This window comes from Hesperophylax consimilis, chromosome 23 (assembly GCF_061612785.1).
Source record: "Hesperophylax consimilis isolate HC1 chromosome 23, BYU_Hcon_1.0, whole genome shotgun sequence".
Classification (NCBI taxonomy): domain Eukaryota; kingdom Metazoa; phylum Arthropoda; class Insecta; order Trichoptera; family Limnephilidae; genus Hesperophylax; species Hesperophylax consimilis.
Window position 1 is genome coordinate 10,329,045 of NC_142858.1, and position 27,873 is coordinate 10,356,917.

Here is a 27,873-nt window from a genome sequence, read left to right on the forward strand (position 1 = left end):
TAAAAAAATTGAAAATGTTAAATGTTGGTCTTTCACTGTACCTTCCCCCGAGTAAGATACCATATTCTACGTTCGAGCTTTATCCACGATTTGCACCACGAACGCGGGAATACATCGCCCCTCTAGAATATAATAAAGGCACCGAAGAGTTCGACGATTCCGTGTTCGTGTGCCGAAATTTTGGCCACTTTTCCTTAGTTTTGGTGAAATTGACGAAACATTTTGAAATTGCAAATTTTTTTCTTGATTAGTTTATTAATTTCATCGGCCTATCTGGAAACGTCTTACGTAAACTTGTAACAGTTTTCACTAATATATTATTATTATAAAGTAAAATGTAATAAAACAGAACAGTGTTAAAATAGGACATGACAAAATGATAGGTTAAGTTAGGTTTGGTTAGTTTAGATTAGGTTAGGTGGTGTGTGTTGTTTGTTTGCTTTTCTTAAGTTTTCTTCAATATTCTGATTTGTTATTTATTATTTGCTATCACGAAATTAGAATGTTGTAGAATTAGAATGCTCATAAAAAATGTGCTCACTGAATGTAGGCTTTTGAAATACGTTTCCAATTTTCTGACCTGCATGACCTTAGAGGTGCTATTGCGGCAATATCAGGCATTCCGTCAGCTTATCTCAATATTCCGGTCTGAGTAATATTCACATTAAAGTTCCTAATATACTAGAATAAAGTAGTCATAATACATTCCATCTTGAATTTTCCTCTATCCTGCATGGCCACGCATTATCGCAGCTTGCAGGTGCTATTGCGGCAATTTCAGGCAGTCCGTCGGCTTATCTCAATATTCCGGTCTGAGTAATATTCACATTAAAGTTCCTAATATACTAGAATAAAGTAGTCATAATACATTCCATCTTGAATTTTCCTCTATCCTGCATGGCCACGCATTATCGCAGCTTGCAGGTGCTATTGCGGCAATTTCAGGCAGTCCGTCGGCTTATCTCAATATTCCGGTCTGAGTAATATTCACATTAAAGTTCCTAATATACTAGAATAAAGTAGTCATAATACATTCCATCTTGAATTTTCCTCTATCCTGCATGGCCACGCATTATCGCAGCTTGCAGGTGCTATTGCGGCAATTTCAGGCAGTCCGTCGGCTTATCTCAATATTCCGGTCTGAGTAATATTCACATTAAAGTTCCTAATATACTAGAATAAAGTAGTCATAATACATTCCATCTTGAATTTTCCTCTATCCTGCATGGCCACGCATTATCGCAGCTTGCAGGTGCTATTGCGGCAATTTCAGGCAGTCCGTCGGCTTATCTCAATATTCCGGTCTGAGTAATATTCACATTAAAGTTCCTAATATACTAGAATAAAGTAGTCATAATACATTCCATCTTGAATTTTCCTCTATCCTGCATGGCCACGCATTATCGCAGCTTGCAGGTGCTATTGCGGCAATATCAGGCAGCCCGTCGGCTTCCCTCCATATTCCGGTCTGAGCAATATTCACATTAATTTTCCTCATAGATTAGAATTAAGTAGTCATAACACATTATGTCTTGACTAACTTCATAACAATATTGCATACTCCAGTCCACTCTGTCGAATATATTGTCTGTTTAATATTATTGAATATGACTACGAATAGTATTATTGAATATGACTACGAAGTTTGAAAACTAAATTCGCAATCTACTAACTTGACGTTTCACGGAAAATATTTATAGTTGAATGTGAACGAGAAAAGTCAATATTTACTTTAATTTAAAAATAAATGTGTTATCTCTCTTAATAATACATAAGGTAACCAAGCCTATTCGAACTTCATCTTACATATTAATTAATAGTTTTCTATGTTTTCACTGTTCCGTTTTATCCGGTTACATCGAAGAAAGTAACGGTTGAATACAAGTTCGGATTTTCCTCTGATCGGCATGAGCGCGCATCATCGCAGCTTGCAGGTGCTATTGCGGCAATGTCAGGCAGCCCGTCGGCTTCCCTCCGGCGGTCCCGCCACTGCGACAGGCGATGTGTTTAGGCCGGGGCGGGGGGTTAGGGCCGGCCCGGGAGTTAATGATGAAATACGGCCCGCTAGGGAGCGCCCGCGTGTCTATACAACTCCGTACAATGCCGGCTACATTGTTAAAGTGTTCCCCCAAAATGGGTTTCTGCGAGTATGACGTCCCCTCATAAATAAAGAGCTCCCGCCAAGGCCCCCGTGGCCCCCGCAGCCCGCCCAACCGTTTTAACTTGTTGATTGACTTACAATCGAGAATAACGCGGTTTGAATTCTAGAGGATTAGGAGGATTCTACGTAACTCATGCGTATTCCTATTTCTACAATTTTCGGGGATATTCAACAGAATTGTAGACATTTTGCGACAATGGTTTCAAGAACTGGCAGAGAAAGGTTACAAGTAGATTAAATTTTACAGATATTAGAGCTCTCAGGCGTATGTGTCTGTAGAGCTAACGGACGGAGAAATTAGTAACTTGAGAAAGATATATTTAACGCAATAGTCATCTGAGGAAGTAATCGGGGATGCCCGCGAAAACATGAATCCACTAAGTGAATAATTGGCTTCAGTTGGGTCAAGAAAAGAAAAAAATAAGAGTTTGTTGTATGAACGTGAACACCAAATGAAAACGCCTCAGGCGTCATACTGTACCGATCGTATTGCTATTGCCGAGTAATGTGAACATCATAACGTCATATGATTCTAAATCTCGAAGAGCTCTTAACCTCAAGAAGAATGACTGCGCGGCCTTTAACAAAACTTAAATTTGGATTTGAGGCCAAAATACCCAAACAAACAGAAAAGCAATTTTTATTTAACCAAAAGATTTAGCAAATCTTTTGGTTTAAAACAAAAATCCACCACGGATTTTTGGTACTCTACTCTGTGTGTTTTGAATTATAAAATTAATTTAGATAGACTATTAAAGAATTAAAATTTTTATGATTTTATTGGCAATGATGGAATTTTTTTAAATTCTAATTTGTAGATTTTTTTACCACATATAATTTATTTGGGTGGGGTGGGTCGAAAGAGTCCTGAAAAAAGATCAAAAGGTCCCCCTCAACCCGTCTCTCCGTATCCGGCCGGCCACACAGCACGTGGGCAGACTCATCCACTATCAAGACCTAAACAAACCTCCTCCCCTGAACCCGGAAACCCCTGCTAAATCACAAATGAAGCGTACTACTTGAGGTGACCTATGGCAGAGGTGTTGGTTATCCTATGATTGATTCCCGGGGCGGAGGTACCCTTACACACCTCTCAGGTGAATGTGAGTAATGGCTCTACCCAATCTCTCTCCGTGTATTTATATTGTTTCAGATAAGTAACTCTTCCTAATCAACATTTAAAAACAATTCTACCTTTTCGTCTTCTATTTACGATACTTGAATACAATATTCTATTGTTTAACTTTTATTGTGGCTACCACAACAGGATGTTCAATGAATCATATTGCTTGCTTGATAAAACACCAGTAGTTTCATTTTAATAATAACCGTGATCAGATTCTGGATTGCTGGTGCATTATTGTCATACGATCTTTTCGTAAATAATAATTATCACCTTAGAGACTGTTGTGAGCTATGCTATTGAAGAGAATATAACATTTCTAAGAATTAAACTAACGAAGAACTCTATCATTCTAACAGGGTGATCACTATTTATGTGTTACTTATTTTATAACGTTCAGGAAGTTTTTTTTATTAATAACTTATACGTTTATATGACTTTTATTTTCGGTTTTCGGTAATGAATGAATGCAAATCTGAAAAGGGAAAAAAACCCACTTCTCGACAGATAGACTCATTGTCCATGACATAGCATTCTTTCAACTAGCTATCACGGATACACACGTGGACATATAAGCATTTCTCCGAAATCGAATGGACATTACAGCAGTTAAGAGTTAAAAATAGTCACAGTAAAAAAAAAATATTAAAAATATGTTTTAAGGGACAGTTTAAAATAGATTGTTATAGTAAAACAAGTTTGTTTTTTACCGGTTGAATTCTTTTTCTATGTTAACATAATGACAAAAATAGATTATTGTGAATAATTTTTGAATTATTATGCCGTGTTGGCAACGTCTCGGACAGTGTCACAATGTCCACCGACAGGCCAGATGTGTAGATTGTCGCGAAGTGTGTGTTTTTGTAAGTAGAAGTGATGACGTGTTACTTCTAATCCTCTTAGGACCGGTATTTCAGAATAATAAATGGTTAAATTAATGTGGTTTTCGGCGTACAGTTTTGGTGCAGCCTTTTAGCACCGGATACCAAGAAAGATCAAACTTAGCCCCTCCTACTTAATAGTTGTCCGAAAAGTTAACTAAAGACTTAGGATGAGCATCTCGGCATAGTAAAGACTTAGGATGAGCATCTCGGCATAGTAAAGACTTAGGATGAGCATCTCGGCATAGTAAAGACTTAGGATGAGCATCTCGGCATAGTAAAGACTTAGGATGAGCATCTCGGCATAGTAAAGACTTAGGATGAGCATCTCGGCATAGTAAAGACTTAGGATGAACATCTCGGCATAGTAAAAATCTCAAATCTATCTGATTATAAAAGAGTATTATTTCTTTGTTTTCCTCACTGGACGATCACCTACGAGGTCCAAATTATGGGTTTTCTTTTTGTTTCTAAGAAATTTACGGTCGGTTTTCTTTTTTATCTTCCGTATTTAATTACATATTCAGATTTTTTTGAGACTTTTGGGAAAAACGATTTTTGTTATTTATTAATTGATTTTTTATTCACAATTAAAATGTATTGTTCCGCAGCACAAGTATTAACCGCACTCGGATTAAGCCTATAACTAAAAATTTACCTACAAGTCGGAACAGTACTTGCCTACGTTTTCTTGATTTGGGAAAGAGTAGCAATAATAATAACACAATTGAATAAAAATTTGTATTTGCCAATTTTGACGTGATATATTTTTTTGTTGCGCTGCACAAAATGATTTCGTTCTATTGCGGAAGATCACGGAAGTTGAGAACAACCCTGTTTTTTTTAAAGACGGTCGCGATGCAGTTCATGTCAGCAACTTTTGAATTACATTTTATTCCTACTAGGCTCTCGTGAAGTGCAGACGTTTAGTGCGGTAAAGAATTAAAGTATTTGTAATTGTGTTTTAGAAACTTTGTAATACTGTCGATGTGGAAAGTGTTTCCCTGCGTTATTGTGATATATCATTGAACATCAATTTAGTTAATGAGGCAATAGTGCAAGAATGGATATAGATATTCAAGTTTTAATAAACCATTTATTTTGTGTTTGTGATTTACAACATGAAAGTTTAGTTTATAAAGTAAAGTATTTATTTTAAATTGTGATTGATAATCATCATATGTGGAAAATGTTTTTCTTTAGTAATAGAGATTTAACATAGAAAATCCATGAAGTGATTGGGACCTTAGTGCATTCGTGGACATGGATTTTCTACTGCATTTAACTAAAAAACTTAGTATGTGTTTGTGTTTTATAAAATTTGAACGATAAAATAATACATTCACTGGAATTAGAAAAGTGATTTTCCGGAGTTATTGTAAAGGCTGATAAACATTCAAGGGCATGAGGAATTATTTGATTCCACCCAATTCACAAAGAAATTGGTTGTTTTTTTCAAGAGCGGAACGTTAATATTTAATACGGCGAAATATGTCTATCCGAGATATTTTTGGGGCAGATACCGTTCGGCCATCACCACTGTCAACCCCTCCGTCTTCCCAAGAACAAAACATTCGACAGGAATTTGACAATAATTCGACCACCGTTCACTCACCGAATTCCACATCTCCTAATCTGTGGGTAATTCCACAAACCTTAAGCAAACCTCTTGCTCCTTGTTCTAGCCAGTTAACTGTAGGTTCCTTCCACCAATTTTTGCCGAGTACTTCCGGCCAAATATTTACTAGCACATCCCTCCAATCTTTTCCTGATGCCTTCCGCCAAACTTTAAATAGCACCTCCCCTCAATCCTTACCAAGTAACTTATCTCGAACTAAGCCTGACTGCCTTAAATCATCTAATCAGGCCCCTTATCATCCTTTTCCTAAGCGTTCACGCCAAACATCTCCTCACTCTGCCCTTCAACCATCTCAACAGGACTCCTCTGAATCATCTTTTCATTTTTTGCATCAAAAATTTCCCCAGGACTCTCCTAAGTCGTTTCCTCGGTCATCTTGCCATGCCTCTCCTCATACCTCCCGTAAGCCTTCTGATCAATCCTCCCACCAATTTTCTTCTCAGGACTTATCTAAATCTACTGATCATTCCTCCCTCCAACCTAAATTATCTGTTCAGTCCTACCACCAAACTTCTACCCATGATTGCCTTAAATCATCTGATCAGGCCCATTATCATTCTTTTCCCAAGCGTTCACGCCAAACATCTCCTCACTTTGCCCTTCAACCATCTCTACAAGACTCATGTGAATCATCTTTTAATTTTTTACGTCAAACATTTCCTCAGGACTCTCCTAAGTTGTCTCCTCAGTCACCTTGTCATGCCTCTCTTCATGACTCCCGTAAGCCTTTTCATCAGTCTTCGCATCAATCTTTTTCTCATGACTTCCCTAAATTTTCTGGTCATTCCTCCCTTCAACCAATTTTTCAGGATTCTACAAAAATGTCTGTTCAGACTTTCAGTCAAACTTTTCCCCAGTCTTCTCACCAATCTTCTCTTCAGGACTCCCCTAACTCATCTACGCAGACCTCCTGTCATTCTCTTCCCCAGCGCTCCAGCCAATCTTCTCCTCAATCCACCCACCAACCAACTCCTCAACACTCCCCTATTTCCCAGTCCTGGATCTGGAATGCAGATACCGTTCAGCTTTCACCACAACACCCTCCACCTTTAATTGATCCGAGCCTTGTAAATGAATTTTTAAATTCTTTTTCATTAGATGATTCCCCTAAATCTTCTAATCAGTCCTCCTGCCAACCTTCTCCACAGGACTCCACTAAATCATCTACAGAATCCTCCTGCTCTGCCTCTCTTCATCAATCCCCAAAATCTTCTGATCGGTCCTCCGGCCAATCTTCTACCCAGGACTCCCCAAAATCATCTGAAGAGTCTTCCCTCCAACTGTCTCCACAGGACTCCTCTAAATCATCTCCACAGTCCTCCTGCTCTGCCTCTCCTTATCAATCTCCTAAATCTTCTGATCGGTCCTCCCGCCAATCTTCTACCCAGGACTTCCCAAAATCATCTGAAGAGTCTTCCCTCCAACTGTCTCCACAGGACTCCTCTAAATCATCTCCACAGTCCTCCTGCTCTGCCTCTCCTTATCAATCTCCAAAATCTTCTGATCGGTCTTCCCGCCAATCTTCTACCCAGGACTCCCCAAATTCATCTGAAGAGTCTTTCCTCCAACTTTCTCCACAGGATTCCTCTAAATCATCTCCACAGTCCTCCTGCTCTGCCTCTCCTCATCAATCCCCCAAATCTTCTGATCAGTCGTCCCGCAAATCTTCTCCCCAGGACTCTTCTTATTCATCTACGCAGACCTCCTGTCATTCTCCTCCCCAGCGCTCCATCCAATCTTCTCCTCAATCCACCCACCAACCAACTCCTCAAAACTCCCCTATTTCCCAGTCCTGGATCTGGGATTCAGATACCGTTCAGCTTTCACCACAACACCCTCCATCTTTAATTGATCCGAGCCTTGTAAATGAATTTTTAAATTCTTTTTCATTAGATGATTCCCCTAAATCTTCTAATCAGTCCTCCTGCCAACCTTCTCCACAGGACTCCACTAAATAATCTACAGAATCCTCCTGCTCTGCCTCTCTTCATCAATCCCCAAAATCTTCTGCTCTCCTCATCAACCCCTCAAATATTCTGATCAGTCATCCCGACAATCTTCTCCTCAAGCTTACCGTGATCCCCCATCTTCCCAATAACTATTTTTTTTCTCTTCTTATTTCTTCCTTCCATTCAATTATTTCCTACTTGACCCAATCGCATCCTCTCTCCGTTATTTGAATATTTCATCAATCGTAGAACTCTCGTCGCACCAATCCTCAGTCACCCCGTCCAAGTATCACGCCAACGACCACCTACCCGCTGAGGAATACCTGAATGACAACATTAAATTAATGCTGTGAAGTTGAGGTAGGTACCCATACATAACATCAAAATAACAAAAATATTCTTCTGTACGCAGGTAACAAAAATAAATTTTCACTGTTTTCTTATTTTTTTCACAGTTTCTATTTTTACATATTTACTATAACTTGATAAAAATCTCCAGAAATTCGAGCACAGCTAAAGGAGTTAAATCATCGATTTTATTAACTTATTTAATATATTACTAAAAAGTTTAATATTTTAATATATTTGAATAATTCACTGTAAACAAGTTATAAACCATCTAACACGTGTTTTATCAGTGTTGCTTTTTTTGTCAATTAACATTAATTGCAGTTACATTTATTTTCAGTTCGCGTTTTAAAAAACATTTTTTTAAAGTCAAATAAAGTAAATGCGAAAATGTCTCATGTGAACAAATTATGCCAAATTTATAAAGACAATCATATTTCCTCACTTCCCCTTAGTAATAGACTTAAAGGTTGGGGTAGGTAGGTACTATGTAACAACTAATTCATATTTGTAAATGAAAGTTGTGAATTAGTTAGTTGTACGGATGATAAAATTTGAGGTTAAGGGGTGTTCAGCGCTCATGTGCTCTTTTCCGTTCTCCCCCTTTAAGGTGTTTTTTGAATGAGAAGTGTTTTTCATCGCGTTTCCATTCAAATAATATGCCGAGGGACAAGATAGTAGACTACTGAAAAGGGCTGTATTATTTGTGAGGGGGACATTATCATTTCCAGATTATTTGTACAGGGCTTGTTAGAAATTAACAATCACGTAATTTGAAACATTTAAGACATAGTTTATTTTTTTATATTTATATTAGTATAGAAATAAAACAGTAAATTAGTTATAGTGATTTAACGATATTGCACACATTAAATAGTTCTTAGTGGGTACTTATATTGTAATATCTTGTTTGAGTCGTTGACTTGGATAAACCGCTCTGGAATGTTTCGCAAATCTATAGATATCTCGAAAAAAATGTTTGGAACCCCTTGAATATATATTTTTATTATTTTTTTAATGATAAACTTATGTTTATAAGACAAGGTTTTTATGAATAGCAAAATGGTTAATAATAAGGCGCGGGTTCAATTCCCGTCGGCGGCATTTCTTTTTACTCGGGAGATATTTTAAATTTGTATTGATATTGCAGGCGACTAATTATTGCTTATAATAATATTTTTTATGTGTTATATAAACATAATTGTACAAGTATTCAACGTGATAATACATTCGCAACTTACCAAAAGTTTATCAGAAAACCTGTTAATTAATTATTTCATTCATTTGAACCAGATTACCAACAATTTTAAGAGATTCTTAATAAATTGTTAAAATACTCATTTTTCTTCGTGCATACGTAACTACGTAGTTCGCAAGAAATTAATTTTTTAAATTCAAATAGAATTAAATTAAAGTACAAAAGAAAATATTATACTATCAGACTTTTTTTAAATTTGTTAACGTCAATACATTATTATTCTGGAAAGCTGAGGGAAAGGTCCATGTTACACCAATGATTTAAATTTTAATAAATTTAACACTGGTGGTACGCACAAAAAAAGTCATTCTAAATGTCTACAATTTCTTAAAACATCTTGACAGAAATTTCGCATTGCATCAAGATTCTCAGTTTTATCAGGGCTTTATCCAATCTCATGTCCGCAAATATTGACATTCTCTCAACATATTGAGTTAATGTAAGTTCAAAGTGCAAGTTTGAAGGAACGGAATATTGCCTCCGGTCTATGTTACCAACCTGAGATGTGAAATCAAGTGGGATGTAAAATAATGACACTTCATAAATGGATACAAAATAATATTTTTTTAACAATTATTTTTATAAGCAATAATTATTAGCCTGAAACACTCATCCACATTGAAAAATCTCCTGATAAAAGATACATGAAGCCAATGGGACTTGAACCCGTGTCCTTTCGATTTCCGGTCGACAAAATCTTGTCTTAAACATTAGTTTACCAAAAAAATAGTAATTAATATTTGACAAGTTCTAGTATCTTCACCAAAAAATTTAGACAATTTGTCTCGACGCCATCTAGTGAGAGAATTAGCACTTACAATGCCTTTCTCATATAAAAATAAATTTGGTTGTTTTAGGTGAAAAAAATGTAACAAGCAGTAATTATTGAATGAAACACTAGTATATATTGAATTATTTCGCGGATAAGAGATAAGACGCCATAGCTCAGTGGTCAGAGCTGTCGACCGAAAATCGAAAAGACACGGGTTCAAGTCCCGTTGGCGTCATGTATCTTTTATCAGGAGATTTTTCAATGTGGATGAGTGTTTCAGGCTAATAATTATTGCTTATAAAAATAATTGTTACCCTTTGTGCTATGCATAAAAAATCTTGTCTTAAACATTAGTTTACCAAAAAAATAATAATAAATATTTTTTTACTTCACACATGAAGCTCGGACATAAACAATTTCCCTCAGGTCCTATGTGATTTTTGGGAATACTGTGGGAGTATCTTTATGATGAAAAGAACTAATGAATCTGGGTATCGAAGTCACCCATTTTTATTATTTCTGAATATTATTTTTAAATATTGAAGAATAATAATTAAACATTAGCGAGTAGGTACCTACGTACCGGCAGTATCTCTTCAGCTATCATCGTCCTGGTGAAAGACCAACATTCTGAATCAAAAGGTTGCCCAAAATGGTTTTAACCGTGTTAATGTCCTCATCCCAATTTCTTTTCCTTCTCCACTTTCTTCAGCCTCACAACATTTGTCAACAATTTAGGATGCCATAGTCCCACTCCGGCAGTGGGGAGGAGTTGGTACTTTCATGCGGTATACCTAGATAAGAAACAAAATTATAAATTGGCAATCAGCGGTTTTAAAGACAGAATTATGGCTATTCGCCAGTGGCGTGCAATGCTCTATAACCAACTATGGCTGTATGTAGTTTTTTACAGTTCGGATAAGAATAAATTGTGCAACATCAATTTGAATACGATTGTTTTTGGTGATGACATTTTTCATTTTATTCTTTTATTGATTTGTCCTTCTTGGGATAGGCACTGCATTGCAGCCTTTATAAACGCTGTGCACTACTGTCAATTATTTCTAATACTTCAAATTGTTGGTTATTCAGTTAAAAACGAGATTGTAGACCGTTTCTTGATAAACTCTTAATATATATTCGAACATGTATTCATACACGTGCATTTGCCTTAATGACGAAATGCTAAAATATTAGAATTTTCACTAACACGTGTTCCGACATAGTGATAATGTATACGTTATTGACTTAAAGTTTATCAGGAAACCTATTATTTCAATCGTTAAGGCCTGCAATCCCGTTCTTCCGCGATTCCGGATTACGATAATTAGCAATACTCATTTTTCTCCGTGCATGAATTGGAGTTTTATTTGTAGAACCTAAGCCATAGCGCACACACATATCCTTTTATTTTCACATAACACTAAAATAAAGTCGGAATCAGCGAAGAAGCATTCACAAAAATATGCGATGCGCAGCTCTGTTGTATTGGACAGACTTACGGTTGAATTTTCCCTCTAAAATAAAGAGGGAATCTTAACGACATAAGTGAAGAAGTCGTGTCAAAAAATATTCACGACACGGTCCGGCTCAGGAGGACCAACGGGCTAACTAGCAGGCATAGGCAACTGGAGGTTCATTTTAATTATTTCTGATGAACGTATAATTGAAATATCAGATGTTTCTAAAGGAATCCCTTGGAAAGTTACTAATTCATCGTCTACAGAATGAAAATATGGTGCTCACCGCTAATTTTGTAGAAACATTTTATAAAATGTTCGAACCGTTTTACGTCAAATATTTTAATGGTATGGTACTGTTTTTATTAATCTTAAATATAAATACTTTACATCTGTAGGGATCGGTCTAATATATATATTATCGTTACGAATTCGTCGGATGTAATCAAAATGTGAGCCTTGAGCAAATTTTTGTTATTATAGTATTGTTTTACCTTAACCATCAGTGTTGTTCAGTCCATAATGGCTGAAAAGTTTTGCCTACCATAAGAAAAGGAAAACAAATCATAAATTTAATGTAATGTAAAAAATCACACTACATAAATAGGTGAGGAACTTGTATGCCTATTTATGCAGTTGACCACAAAAATTGGCGGAATTAACGCACCATAATTCTTACCTGATCTTGAAAACTTTAGATAACCTACCTTTGTTCGCAATGCACGCCACTGGTAACAACATCAAACATTTTTAATGCTGATAAGTTTATATATACAAGGATCGTAGGTAAAATCAAAATCTGACTTAAATTTTCAAAACAACGTCTCACGTTTTCAAAATTATGTCCCAGTTCCAACAATACAATTTTGTTTGTTGTTCATGATTGATTTAAATGATAGCTGGATTTTTTAAATCAAAGGAACCGATTTCAATGCTTTAAACAATATAATTTTTGCATTGCGTACCAGAATAAAATATTAAATAAATTTTATGTTCCTAAGTACTTACCTAATTGTTAGAATTTCGTAAATAATGACACGGAAAAATAAAAACTTTATTTTATGTTCCAAGTACTTACGTAATTGTTAGAATTACGTCAATAATGTTAAGGACAAACAAGAACTTTATTTTATGTTCCTAAGTACTAACCTAATTATTAGAAGTCTGTCAATAATGATATGGAAAATCAAAAACTTTATTTTATGTTCCTAAGTACTTATCTAATTGTTAGAATTCCGTCAATAATGATACGAAAAAACAAGAACTTTATTTTATGTTCCTAAGAACTTACCTAATTGTTAGAATTCCGTCAATAATGATACGGAAAAACAAGAAATTTATTTTATGTTCCTAAGTACTTACCTAATTGTTAGAAGTCTGTAAATAATTATACGGAAAAAAGAGAACTTTATTTTATGTTCCTAAGAACTTACCTAATTGTTAGAATTCCGTCAATAATGATACGGAAAAACAAGAAATTTATTTTATGTTCCTAAGTACTTACCTAATTGTTAGAAGTCTGTAAATAATTATACGGAAAAAAGAGAACTTTATTTTATGTTCCTAAGAACTTACCCAATTGTTAGAAGTCTGACAATAATAATTAATATAAGCATTAAAATATTTTCTGGGCCATATTTTTTGTGTGAAAATCTAGATATGAATCACAGGCCATCACAAAAATCTGATGTTCGTGCGGTCAAAGAGAAAAAATATCTACAAAGGTTTTGAAAACGGCTTAACGTTTTGTATTCAGAGAAGTTAAAGCGTAAAATACAAGTTCACTTATAAAATTTTCTATTAGTTCTCAGCTGTCCTTTCGAAATTCGTGTAATTTCAATAATAACTTGTTCCAGTAAAATCGTATTAGAGGTCGCGCGCCCGGCCCCGTGGGACGAACGCGCACGCCCGCCACGCGGCCCGGGTGCCATTCCACCCGGTGCTAGTGCGAGTGCGGGTGCTAGTGCTGGTGCACAGGGTACCTTATGAGATTAAAACATTATTTGTAAATCAATTTGTCAGTCGAGAGTGACACACAATGGGTTGTTTGATATCTTGCTCCATCCCCCCTGATTTGAATCGTTGCAGGCACTTGTGTGAATTGAAATATTTGCTTTTCTCAAACATTGAATGACGTAGAATCAGCACTCCATTTTAATTTTATGTTTTTTTTTCGTTACCTCTTTGTATCGTTTGATTGTAAGTAACGGGGGTGATTAATATTCAGGAATTGCATCCGTTTCAGATGGGTCACCACGGCATGGAGGGGCTGGAGATGCTGGACCCTATAACTTCCTCCTCCATGACCACGCTTGCACCCATGGGGGAGGGCGGGCCAACGCACCACCAGCTGCACGGCTACGGCATGAACCACGGCATCATGTCGCACCACCACCACGGAGGCCTGGGCGGGCCCCCGCACTCCGGACACCACCCCTCCATCCAGCCCGCTCTGCACCCGGACACTGACACAGACCCGCGCGAGCTGGAGGCCTTCGCCGAGCGCTTCAAGCAGCGCCGCATCAAGTTGGGTGTGACGCAAGCCGACGTGGGAAAGGCGCTGGCTAACCTCAAGTTGCCAGGGGTCGGCGCGTTGTCTCAGAGCACTATCTGCCGCTTCGAGAGCCTCACCCTCTCGCACAACAACATGATAGCCCTAAAACCCATTCTACAGGCGTGGCTAGAGGAAGCAGAGGCGCAGGCCAAGAACAAGCGCCGCGACCCCGACGCGCCCAGCGTGCTGCCCGCGGGCGAGAAGAAGCGAAAGCGCACGTCCATCGCCGCCCCCGAGAAGCGCAGCCTGGAGGCCTACTTCGCGGTGCAGCCGCGACCCTCGGGTGAGAAGATCGCCGCCATCGCCGAGAAGCTGGACCTGAAGAAGAACGTGGTGCGGGTGTGGTTCTGCAACCAGCGCCAGAAGCAGAAGCGCATGAAGTTCGCCGCGCAGCACTGACCGGGCAGCAGCGGGGCAGCCATCTTGGCCTACCCGCCGGCCGGGTACAGCTACTAGGCGTGTGTCGTGCTACACGGCCCCGTGCCCACGCTGCCCGCACTCCCCAAACTGCCCACACTACCCGTGCCCGCGTGCCAGTGAAGTGAGCTCCTGACTATAGCGTACTCGACTCTAGACTAAGTTTTTATACAACAATAACTGACAAAGAAGCTTGTGAATGTTCTATCGATAATCAAATTGGTAATTATGTAAATTTAATGAAGGTACAATATAATACATTTGTAATAATGTAGAACGACACAAATTAGCGAAAGTAAGTCACCTAGGTTGTATTATAAACAGAATTAGGGTTAAGGAAATATGGACTTTGTAAATAAAATAAATTCTTTAAAATCAACATATCCGCTTACTTATTGTTAGTTAGTAGGTTCACCATAATGCTACATTGACAAACATATCGAGACGTGCAATATTAAGATACGATTTAAAAAATGTAAGCCAAGCTGAGTTTACGTCATTTTTTAATTATGCTTTTATTTCTAATTCCTTTTTCTCTCGATGAAGATCTATCAAATTAGGAATAATTTATTTTTTATCGTTATTATTGAATAAGATCGTACAATGATAAAATAAGCAATACATTAAATCGATTATAAAATATTTCTATTTCTCGAATCGTAGATTGACAACACAGCCATTTTTATTTATTTAACAAGCAAGTGCACATGATAACAAAAAATACAGTATAACTTGTACCACTAGTTACACTCCTTTATTCATTTTCATAAATATCATCAAATTTTCAATGAACCATCATTCAAATTACCTATGTATAAATTAATTCATAGCTCATTTTACAAATAATGTCACCGGTCACATGTAAAAAAATGCGCAGAGAATAAATATTTTTGACAAATTGGAGGCATTTAGGTTCGTTTCTGAATGCGTAAAATTAAAACATTTATGTTACTAACAATGTTACGGATTAAATAAAATCTATGACACTTGAAATGACGAGATATTTCATAAGCATTCACAAGCATCCTCCTGGTGCCAAAAATATGGTCACGTGTTTTGCTTCTAGCTCGTCGAAATAATGCCCAGATTTCACGTCAGGGCAGGTCTATTGATTTGGATCTCTTATGAAGGTGCACAATGCACACGTGGTATTTTTTTATTCTCCATTTAACATAATCACTTTTGTTTGTTAATTGCTCACGGTCATTTCAGTTGGTTTTTATGCCATTCAATTTAAAAAACATAATACATCTTCAGAAATATATTTCGTAATATTTTTTCATGTTATTTAACTTTTTAAGAATTTGGTAAAAAAATACATTTGATTGAAGTCATCAAAATAAAAAAGCTTTAAAGCAATGAAATTAACATGATATTTTCGTTGGAATCAATAAAAACCCCTTTTCAATGTCACTTAATTATGTAACTAGCTACTGTGTAGCTTTATTAAATATGTAACTACGTGTATTTTTTCTGTAAATACTATACAAACTGTGTTATTGATTTATTTAAGGGAAAAGCCATTCTGTAGAGTAACGTTTATTTGTATTTTTTATCTCTGTGTTATTTTGTTTTTAAATTTGTTGATTTAATGATTATTCATAAAATTTAGAATATAATGTGAATGCTTTGAAATAAAAAAAAACATTATGTTTTTAAAAATATCAAAATTGTCTTATTTATAATATGCTAAAAATTACACAGGGTAAAAGACCATATCACATGAAAATTATTAGGAAATGCACGAAATTGAAGAAAAATAGTTTCAACCGAAAAATATTTATGAATGAAGCGCAAATGTAAAATAGTATCCGGTTTGAAAGGCCAGATAATGATAGGGCAAGAACCGGTAGGCATATTATGAATTAGAGCTTATAAGATTATTGATAACTTTTCTTTTCATATTCATTCTTCGGTAGTTATCATATACCTATTGCCTTTTAACGTCAGTATTGTAAGTTTTCATTATTTCCCTGTAGAATTATTTCCTCGGATTAAAGAGCGCAACAAGGTGGTGATTTTTTTTTGAAAAATTACATTTGTATTATATATTTAAAAAACATTTTAATTGATAAAAACTATGGAATTCATTGTTAATATAATAATAATGTACTTAGATTCAGTAATATTCATGTTAAATCAGATGATTCCGGTTTAAATAAAAAATATATAGACAAGGTGCACATGAAATTGTTTTCTTTATTTTTATCCTGTGTAAATACTACATTTACTTACTTTACATGGAAAAATTGCTACATTTATTACTACAACCACTTACAAACGTAATCTACATGATCTTATCTAATTATAAAGAAAGGTATCTAATCATCATTACTATACTCACTTACAAACACACACAATACACGATCATTTTTGACTTACTCGCAAATATAGTAATATAATTTTTATGTCATTTGTAAGCTCATACAATTAGTACATTTATCTCTCTTGACCGATAAATCATTACAAAAAGTTATAATTTTTTAGACGTACGTACAAACATGTACAGATACAGTTATCTTACTGGGTTGAAAAAATAATACAAAAGCATCACATCAGCTAAACGTAATTTAAGTCATGTACCAAACAATGTCATAATCAGTACTATACTAACTTACACAAATATACAAAACATAGTCGTCACCGTTACTACACTTAAATATTTACATGAGCACAGAACGTTGCAATTATTAGACTTACCTCTTCACCCACAAGCAAAGCAAAAACCACACGTTCTTATAATCTACCTTTACACAACCTAATCATGGTGTAATATTTGACGACGTAATATTTTTCAATTCCAAATTCCAGAATCAGACAAAAATATGTTTACAAATCGAAGAATTGGCCATTTCTCCACGAGCAAACTCACACAGGTAGGTAGGTACATAAATGAAGTAGATACATAAATGAAGTAGATACATACATGGGTAAATACCTAAATATGTTGGCGCCTTAAGCAAAGCCTCATAAATTCAAAATGGTCTCTATGCAGCAACTTTTAAAATCGTAGTATTTGGGGTGAAAATATTAAAAAAGTCGCAACTGCCCGAATCCTGTAACCGTACTATCACATTTTAATCACTTATCTCAATCATAACTTAAAAAAACTGCTTCTGCAGGGAGATAACAACAGGATATTTCGTTCTGGGCAAAGTGCATTATAAATTTTTCGATCTTTTGACCGAAGCCTGCATTTCAGTGTTTTTTTTTAAATAAAAATTTAGTTATTTTTAATCTATTTTGTTTAAATTATACCACGGCAAGCATAGACCTTTTAACTTATATGACACTGGTTTACCTTTCATAAAGTACGTTGTAAAAAGGCAGAATTTTCGATTAATCCATTTAATTAGCACATTTAAATTTGAGATATATTAAATTTTAGAGTTTTGATTGGGTATCCAGAAAAACGTACTGAACAAAGTGAAGAAAGATCTACGGTGAATGAAGAAAACTAAGTATTATTTAGTAACTTTTAAAAAGATTAACAAGAATATTTGTAACTCAAGTGATCCAGCTCCAGAGGAATCGCAAACTTCATGATGATACCTATAATGTATCAAAGGAGCTAAAATTTATGCGGACCAAGTAATTGAAGTAAGTACCTAATATGTAAGTTGTTGAAATAAAATAACTTGTGCGAATAAAATGCGAACGAAGTAAGTACGGTAGGTAAAAACGACGTAAGACTTATATAGTTAGATTCTAAGTTCGAGCCCTTGAAGATAGTGATGATTGCGATCGTTAGAAGATAATTCGAAACTAAAGAAAGAAAACCAAAGATTAAAAACCTGCTAAAATATTATGGATCTAAAATGATGGAATAGATAGTTGGATCTAGATGTGCAGGCCCCAGGAAAACAGAGACAATGAACTTGAATTGCGCCTTCTTATAAATTTAAATAAATTTATTAGAGTTGTGTTCCCATTGCACAGCTCCCTGTATCTATGGACTTCCACGCGCATATTAAAATGCGACTAAATAATAATAAAATATTCTAATGAAAATAACTTAAGACGAATGACAATATATTTTTATTTATTAAAAATGTATACCTAATACCTAAATACCCGTTTAACTAATAGGTTTGCCATAGAAATAAAATGTATCTACTTTTCTGTTTAAGATAACAAAATAATTAGATATTTCTAAACGGTTCCATGATAACTCAACATAGTGACAATTCAACACACTTTTTAAAAGTAATATAAAGTCATTAGAAACGATGAAAAAAAATAATTTAAACCTAACCTAACCTAACCTACATAACCCAGTTAGTAAAGTTTTTGTTTCATCACTTTCCATAACTTCATATAAATTTTTAAAGATGTAATGAATTATCATTGTGATAATTTATCAGGTAACGTTCTAAACTATAGAAAATAATTTCATTAGGGCCCATATCATTTAAAAGGATGCCGAGTAGAGGGTATTTTGAAGGAAATGAAAGAGAGGCAGTTCTAGGTAAAAATGAATGAGGAGCGGGTAGAAATCTATGGGTCAGTGTGTCCAATATTGATGTCAGAAATCAGACTAAGACGGTGATTTTTCTCTTGTGTTGAAGGTCAACTGTGCAAAAATTCATCAATCTCCTAAAAAACCCTACATTAAATATTATTTGTATAAAGAAGTATACGCCTGCAGAGGCTTTTACGGTATTTATTGATATTATATTATTATAGTGATTCAGGAGCAATAATGGAGTAAATTTAAAAAATTGTTATTTTTTGATAACTGACGGTATACTAACATAATTCTTGACATTATGTAAACTCAAAATAATATATTTAAATATTGAAGACATTATTAGCGATCTCAAACAAAAAATTGAAACAGAAAAAAATACTGATTGATGATTGATCTGTGAGAAATAGTTAGGATAAATTAATGTTTTTTTACTGTCATGTTTATTACAGTCTGTATCTGTGTTTTCTCCAATAATATATATATTTCTAAATAGTATAAAATAAAATTGCTTTCCGCGTCGGTCTGTTTGTATTCTTAGTTCTTCTAAACTACGCAACGGATTTTGATAAGGTTTTCACTATCATTTAGAGCACTTCTTCCGAAAAGTTTACATATATATATATATATATCATTCATGCATATTATATTTGTAGGGTGACCGGATAAATCACCACAGTGATAATTCATCACAACTTTAAAAAGTTATATAAAGTCATGGAAAGTCATGAAACAAAAACTTTATTAACTGGGTTAAGTAGGTTAGAATAGGTTAGGTTAGGTTAGGTTTAAATTATTTTTTGTCATCGTTTGTAATGACTTTATATCACTTTTTAAAGGTGTGTTGAATTGTCACTGTGTTGAGTTATCATGGAACCATTTGTAGAAAGTAGATAAATGTCGATGTTTTGTAATTAAGTCGTAAAAAATATATGCTTTCGGGCGCTATATTTATTTATATTATTTTTCAAAATTTTTATTTTTGAGTTAGGTTAGGTTTAGTTATCAGTTAAACTGGCAGGAAGGTAGGACGGCCCCAATAATAGTATCGATGCGTTTTCTTCCGCCGCTGCCTTCACTGCGATCTGTGCCAAGGGGCGTACCCGGCGCATGATTGATATATCGGCTTCGATTACGTTGCTCATTCGTTCAGTTGAAATTCAATTAATTTTTCATTCTCACATGATCAATTACAGGGCAGAATTATTGTGGAAACGGACCGTAACGATTTGTAAATACACAGCACTCATACTTACTATTTCAAGGTATACGAAATGGCGTAAGAACTACAGAACGCGTTGCGTTAAGGAGAAATAATTAGTCACCAGGATGTAATTACTTCGCTTACTTTACTTTACTCACTTTACTTACTTACTTTACTTTACAAAAATCTGTTACGGATACGTGCCACTTTATTTGTGTTTCAAATTATGAAATATAGGTCAATAAAGAATTCGATTTTCCACGATTTTGGAGGTAACAGAGCAAACGAGCGAAGAAAGGAGTTAAAAGGAGAATATGAATAAAAATGCAAATGGTAGCAGAAGTCGGGGACGCCCGAGGAAGACATGGCACGATCAAGTGAATCAGATACTTGGGTCGGGCCATGTCTATAATCAGAATAATAGAAGAGTATGTATGCGACGATGTATGAATGTGAATGAGGCAAGTGTGTGCCAAGACCGAGTAGTTTTTCCTCTCTGCCTACACCTGCGGGGAAACGGCGTGATGGTTAGTTAGTTAGTTAGTTTGGAGACAAAGCAATGATTTCATTATATTTACATGGTAGGTGTTGCAATTTTATTTTTTATTTATTTTATTTTATCCCACCAGAGTTCGCATGGTCGTGGTTCCTACTAGGAGCTCTCAATAATCACTATTAAAGTATTGTCATCAATAACATTTCTTTGGAACAATTTTACAATTCATAAAAAAATGTTTATTGCTTATAATTAAGTAGGTAGGTACTTCAGTACTTATAAATCAGAAAAAAGTTAGATTTGAAGTTACTGATTCCTGGTGCGTCCCGGTAACTGAGCTAGAATGAAAAAGTTAATTATCCATAATTAAGGCTCATAACGCAAGGTTCTTCAATGAATATACATTTAAAAATTTTAAATTTGATTTTTTAAAATTTTTTATTTAAAATAAAAACAAATGTTAAAGAATTTTTACACTCATCGTGTAACTGTATCGTCTGCATCACGGCAACCAATTGATTAAGTTTTACCGTGGAATTCACAAAAATGACCCATATTGACGATGAAAATACCCGATCGTTGCATTGCAAATAACAAATTATTATGCAATCCATCACCATCGTACATCGGACCTCAATATTATATAATATTGAAGGAAACCATAACAGCGCCACCCCTCGATGGCTATTTTCTTGTTGAAGGATTCTACAAATTTAACTTCTGTTCTGCAAATTTAATAGTAATTTTTCACGGCATTGAGGCCATAAGTCAAATCGATAAGTCGGCAAGTATTTATTGCATTTGGTGAAAACTAACAGGCCAACCATGCTGATGCGGATAGAGCATAATGAGGCAGTTGAAGTAGATTCTTCACGAAACACCACGAACTGAATGTGCTACCTTAGCGCGCCCACAGAGAGAGATTGTGATGCCAGCATATCATGTTCTGATTTCCCACGGGAAAAGCCAAAATTTACCTTTCCGCTTTAATATTTCCCAAGGCAACTTTATAATCGGGACTATCATTGATGAACATGCTCACGTGTTGATGTATTATTCAGATATCACGCGGTCGAGCCAGTACTACGGCGAGCGGATCAGGTGACATCTAGCGGCAGAAGGAATGCGGTCTACAATCGAATTATTACAATTATTATAATGGGTTAAATTAAAAATGATAATGGATTTTTTTTACATTAGCTCTACACTAGGCCCCAAAGTAAATAATTTCCCTTACAAATATGCCATATTTTGGGATGTTGTGTGGAGGGTATTTTAATGAAATGAAGGAGAGGAGGTTCTGGGAAGGAAACAGTTGGGTAGGAATCTGGGAGTCAGTGTTTCCAGAAGTGGCAGACCCATGAATCCACCACCCCACTGCAGTCGACGCCATCCACCACTTTACCGAACCGTTTTGATGGTTCCGTCTATCGGTTCTCATGTTAAAACTCTACTTTAATATAATTACCGGAATCAAAAGCTTATCGTTATGTAAAAAGTTTTTTGTGCTAACAATGGTATCTGAGTAAAAACATTTAAAAACCTCATAGCATGATATTATATCGTCAAGTAGAGCAACTCAAATAGTCTTGGATGGCCTTGAATGGCAATAAAATGCAAGAAGTTATATGCATTGATTGACGTCTGACTGAAGTTTTCTAAATTTTGTAACGAATTTCATGGTGATTAATTAAAATTTTATGAGTGAACCTTTGATCCCTTCGATTGTTTCCCAAATTAAAGAACCAAATTCTCATATATTCTTTCCTCTGAAATTATTCCAAGAATCATTTTTAATAAGAAAAATAAAAAATAAATTATTTGTAGGTATAAACCTCTTGTACAAAAATAAGAATATGTATTGTTAACAAAATATAGAGCATTTGACTGGTTATCGTAGCCTGTTAAATCGAGGGCGTTCGGTCTGCCATTTTACATACATATTTTAAATAGTTTATATAAAAAAATATTGTGAAGATTATAAGTATAGAATAGTATAAGCAATAATATAACCTTCACTATTTGACATATAAAAGGCAAGCAAAAATCAAATGGAAACATGATAGTTTGTAGGTATAAGCCTGTTAAGAAAATAAGAATACGCCTACTTCTAAGGTATAAAGATGAAAATTGTTTATAAAAATGTTAAGTTTAGTAATACTATGTAGTAGTTGTATTAACATAATATGTATGCGTCACATAAAAGCTAGTGTATATATTTATTCATTCATTTAATTATCTTTTCACGAACTAGCGGGCTCCATAAGCCAGCCAGTTTGTAAATTGATAAATAAATAAAAATAAGATTTTTACTCAATAATTAAAGTAATTACATGTGAAAAATAATGCAGTTGTAGTAATTGCAAAAAAACTACACCTATAATTGTGTCAATCAAAGCAATTACCAAAATAGGTACCTACTTACATAATAAATATTTAAAACTCTTAATAAATTATCATTGAAGAAGAGGATACTACTAATAAATCTAAACCAAACATGAAAAAGAACGAAACACCTAAAATGAAAAAATAACGGTCACAACTAGGAATCGAACTCAGGATCCCTTGTTTTACTAGGACAGGCGTCTTAAACCACTCGTTATATTTGTCGATCTCATATTTTAAATTCAGAATAAACTATATCGTTTTTGAAACTAATTTTTCTCATGTTTTTGACAGCCACCTTTTTAAATGATTACAAAGTTTCTAATGAAATTGGTTTGTAACCTAGATAGTGTCTCGGATAACTTATCCGATATTAATTTAAATGGGATACCTATTGACTTTTTTTATTTAAAAGCCTAAATGTAAAATAACATTGATGGGTAAAATCTTACAAATCACTTAAAGAGAAAGCTGTTCCTGGATGGAATTTAAATTATTGTTTACAGTTAAATACTTATTAGAAGTGGAGAAATTTACTAGCTTGATCCATTGTCAGATTCATAATACTTTGTGCGACATATTTTGTAAACAAGATAAGAGGTTGTCGCTTGAAAGAATGTGATATTTGATACAAAAACAAATAATTGTTGGCATACAATATCAGAAACGGTAACACATATCTGACTTGGACGTGGGAACAGTAGAATCATTATTAATACATTCTTGCTTGTGTACTGGTGTACTGTATCGTACGACTCGTAATATTATAATATAGGTATGTATGTACTTGTCTAAATTCTAAACTTTATAATACACTGTGTCCTGAAACTCATAGCACTAAGCTGGAAACTGGTGAATCTACATCACATTTGGAGTCGATTTAATAGTACAACTTTTTATGATACGAGCTTTTGTTTTAGAGTAAATCGAGAATAAAATTGGAATTTTTCAGGTAAAATTTAAAAAAAATTATTTTGGGCTATGTGATTCACCAATTTCCCGCGTGTACCACGAGTTTACGGACACCGTGTAAAATTTATAAATTTCGGTATCAATAACTCACAAGATCAGCGAATAATTTTGAATTTTATCTTACATTCAATGATGAAAAAAACAATTCTTGTATAAATATTATATTTTTGACGATATATAAACTTTATTTTCAAACAGTAATGAAACGTTGTGAATTTGTGCCTTTGCCAGGTCATATAAATATAAACTATTATCATTTGTTACGGCCTTTTTGAAGGCAAGCGGTGAAGAAACAGGTTGGCGTGATGTTATAAATGTAATATAAAGTGTAAGTGTAAATATAAGTGACGCACTCAAAACAATTGATGGACATTCTTTTGTCGAATGAAACATTATTTCTTGTTACTTCGTCAATTGCATCATTCACGATCGTTAAGAAGTTTTGATCGCTCATAAGGGTGATATTTGAAATATTGATAAATTGGTATTGGATCGAAATGCGTCGCGATCAAAATAATTACACCCTTTTCTCGGCCAGTACTCGCCCTATATAATTTACACTAGAATAAACATGATAATGATAGGTCCGTTACAGCGTTACCGACAATTACGTTCTTCACAAGTGGTACAATATTTTATACAACCCCATTATGCTTCGCGACCCTTGGTTTTTAATAGCGCGGCGAGGAAAAATGAACCCACCCCACTTTGTTGGTCTCCTACTAAAAATGGTCCTTCGAGCCGAAACAAGAGCTGATTACTGTTTGTTATGCATACACCGCTAATAAAATATTTTGCTGTTCTTCATCGCGTTATTATAATCATTTGCATTATGCGCTGTTAGTATTTGGACAGAACGTTTTACTAAAATTGAGATGTGGGTATTGAAAATTCAATATAGAAACGCGTATAGAGAATTTACAAAGAAAATGCATTAGGCTAGTGCTAATAAACAACAAATAATGACGTAAAAAATTCCGTGATTATTTTTTGGGTTATTATGCCGAGATGCTCTTCCTAAGTCTTTAGCTAACTTTTCGGATCACTATTAAGTAGGAGGGGCTACGCTTGATCGTTATTGGTATCCGGTACTTAACGGCTGCACCAAAACTGTACGCCGAAAACCACATTAATTTAACCCATTATTATTCTGAAATGGTTCCACGATAACTCAACACAGTGACTATTCAACACACCTTTAAAAAGTGATATAAATCATTAAAAACGATGAAAAAAAATTAAACCTAACCTAACCTAACCTACTTAACCCAGTAAATAAAATTTTTGTTTCATCACTTTCCATGACTTTATATAACTTTTTAAAGATGTGATGAATTATCATTTTGATGATTTATCCGGTCACCCTTTACCCAATGTCAATCGGGTAGGACCTATTTTTATTTCGTATATTAACTGCTGTAATGTCATACGATTTCAGAGAAATGCTTATATAATTCGCGTGAGTGTCCGTGATAGCCATTTGAAAGAATGCATTGTCATTGATAACTAATCTTTCTGTCAAGTTTCAGTTTGATTGGATGTCGGGAAGTGAGTTAATTTCAACTTCCAAGATTTGTATTCATTCATTTACAAAAACAAAAGTGGAATTCAAATATTTTTTTAAAATATAATAAATATTCTAATAATACTTTTAATAATAAAATAGGATTTCAAAAAAATACTAAAAAATAAAATAAGTTACTACAATTCACATCCAAATTAAAACAACAATTCATATTTAAATGTTAGAAAAAAATAATTTATTATATGGTATTATGCCGAGCAACGCTTTCTCTTTCCTTAGCCAAAGTTTATGACAGGATTGCAGTATCCATCATCAGGGCATTACACCTATGCCGTGAGTATGGACGCTGTAATGCTGTCGGAAACGTTGGTTAAAGCAGGAGGTAACTCAACACGGCATAATACCCCAAAAATTAATCACTATAATTTATTAGACATATTTCTATTTATTTCAGATTATAATTTCTTCCAACCAACCAAAGTTATCAGTGGGAATATAATAGTGTGTATTTCTTACAATGTTATGAATATTTATACCTAAATAAGTAGATAAACAGATAGTTTTAAATAGAGTGTAATCAATTTAAATTCTTTTATATTGTAATCTATATAAATAAATGCGATAATTGCTACTGCAATTGCTATTGCAACATGCGCTATTGTTTCACTATATGCACAGGCTGACTGAGCCACGAGTGGCGGTATACAGCTAGTAATATATAAAAAAAAAGGAGGAAGTGGTTATTTTAAGGTTATTTATAACCTAACTGAAAAAAAACATTGAAAAACTATTCCGCTATAGTATTACGTGGGACGCACCTTTATCGATAGCTACTTTTATCTCATTGAGTTAAGAAGATTGGTTATGTCTGCAGACTGAGCAAACTGTTTAAGCTCATTATTTTTTAAGTCGTTGCTCATATCCCTCCCCCAGAAGAGGCGAGACAGAGCGGAGCAGGGAGGCCTACGAGTCCAGCATTGTGAAGGTTCCACGCAGACACTGATCGCTCGGGAAGCAAGCGAACAGGATAAATTACGATTCATCACTAAGTGGTTCAATCCACTCGGTTTGACCTGAACGTTTTTTTTTATCATTTAGCATCGGAGGGCTATTTTTACGGCGGCGGGCATCGCATATGGAATTATCTTATCCCTCTAGCATAGTTGAAACGCCTGCTAAGCAAGCCGACCCCCCTAGTTCTTGGGAGGTGGAGGCCGTGAGTAATGCCCGAGCAAGGTAATACATCACCACAGCGAGCCTTAGCGGTCAGTCCCGCGGGAGTGGGGCACCCACCCCACACCGCCCCACGCCCGTAAGGTAAGGGTGAGTGCTTTCAAACATTAAGTCCATGACGTACCGAAACGTATCTTATCGGTATTAGAAGAAACAGAGACCAAATGCGGATAGTCGCGCGATGTGTGCCAATGTGGGGATTAATACTAAATGCGATGGGATAAAACACACAAGGTCACGATACACTAAGGTTGCTAAAAGCTATCACTGCTCACCTTTAAGCAGAAGAAAATTGATGATCATCCAAAGCACACTTTTGTAAATACAATTTTCTACAGTTTTTCTTTGGCACATACTGTAGTAGATATTGTAGTGGTCGTTGGTGAGATTCACACTTATTTAACATAAATAAGTCCCAGGTAGCTTAAATACTGATATATCTAAAATTCAATCATTAATTTAATCTGTTTCCATGTATTACTGATACAAATCGAAGGGTGAGTTTTAGCTTAGGACATGTATGTAGATTGTTCTCTTTGATGTTTCCTGGCCAAGCTAAGAATACGTTTTTATCTCTTAGTGTCACTTCTTCCATCGTGAGGTTCAATTAAATAACTAACACAAAATGAATCAATTCGCCAAATCGTTTCAACAATATTTATGTCACTTAGGATAACAGTGGTGTAACTCCAGTTATGTAAGTTTCGTGAAAAACAGTAATTTGTAAAATGCTCAAGAATCAAGAAAAACCAATAAATATAATGTGCAAGACTTTAAAATATAACTTTTTTACGATTTTAAGGAAAAAAAACTAAATCGTAACTAAATATTTTAGTACTAAAAGTATGGTAAAATAATAATAGGTAATAGTAAATGGTATTTTCATAGTAAAAAAACACCTACGATGAATAGGGAAGTATAAAAAATTGTAAACCAATATTTCACTGATATTTGAACACATTTTAATTATGTCTAAGGTACAAACTGATTTTTCTATAAAATTGGAATTAACTCACAATTATTCTAAA

At 34.9% G+C, this 27,873-nt stretch overlaps 1 protein-coding gene and 1 non-coding gene across 4 annotated transcripts in view; both read left to right on the forward strand.

The window, feature by feature from the left end:
- acj6 (abnormal chemosensory protein 6) overlaps positions 1–15,127 on the forward strand; it is a 117,151-nt gene extending 102,024 nt beyond the window's left edge. For 2 of the 3 annotated variants that reach the window (XM_089646163.1, XM_089646164.1), the window contains one exon: positions 13,837–15,127. In XM_089646163.1, the coding sequence (XP_089502289.1) occupies positions 13,837–14,544 (708 nt within the window). In that variant the 3' untranslated portion in view covers positions 14,545–15,127. Of the gene's footprint in view, positions 1–13,818 lie in introns of all 3 variants that reach the window. The other variant, XM_089646161.1, reaches the window with a different exon arrangement.
- Positions 10,294–10,366, forward strand: TRNAF-GAA (transfer RNA phenylalanine (anticodon GAA)). The gene has a single exon. It is a non-coding gene; the product is annotated as a tRNA-Phe (tRNA).
- Positions 15,128–27,873: the final 12,746 nt, after the last annotated feature.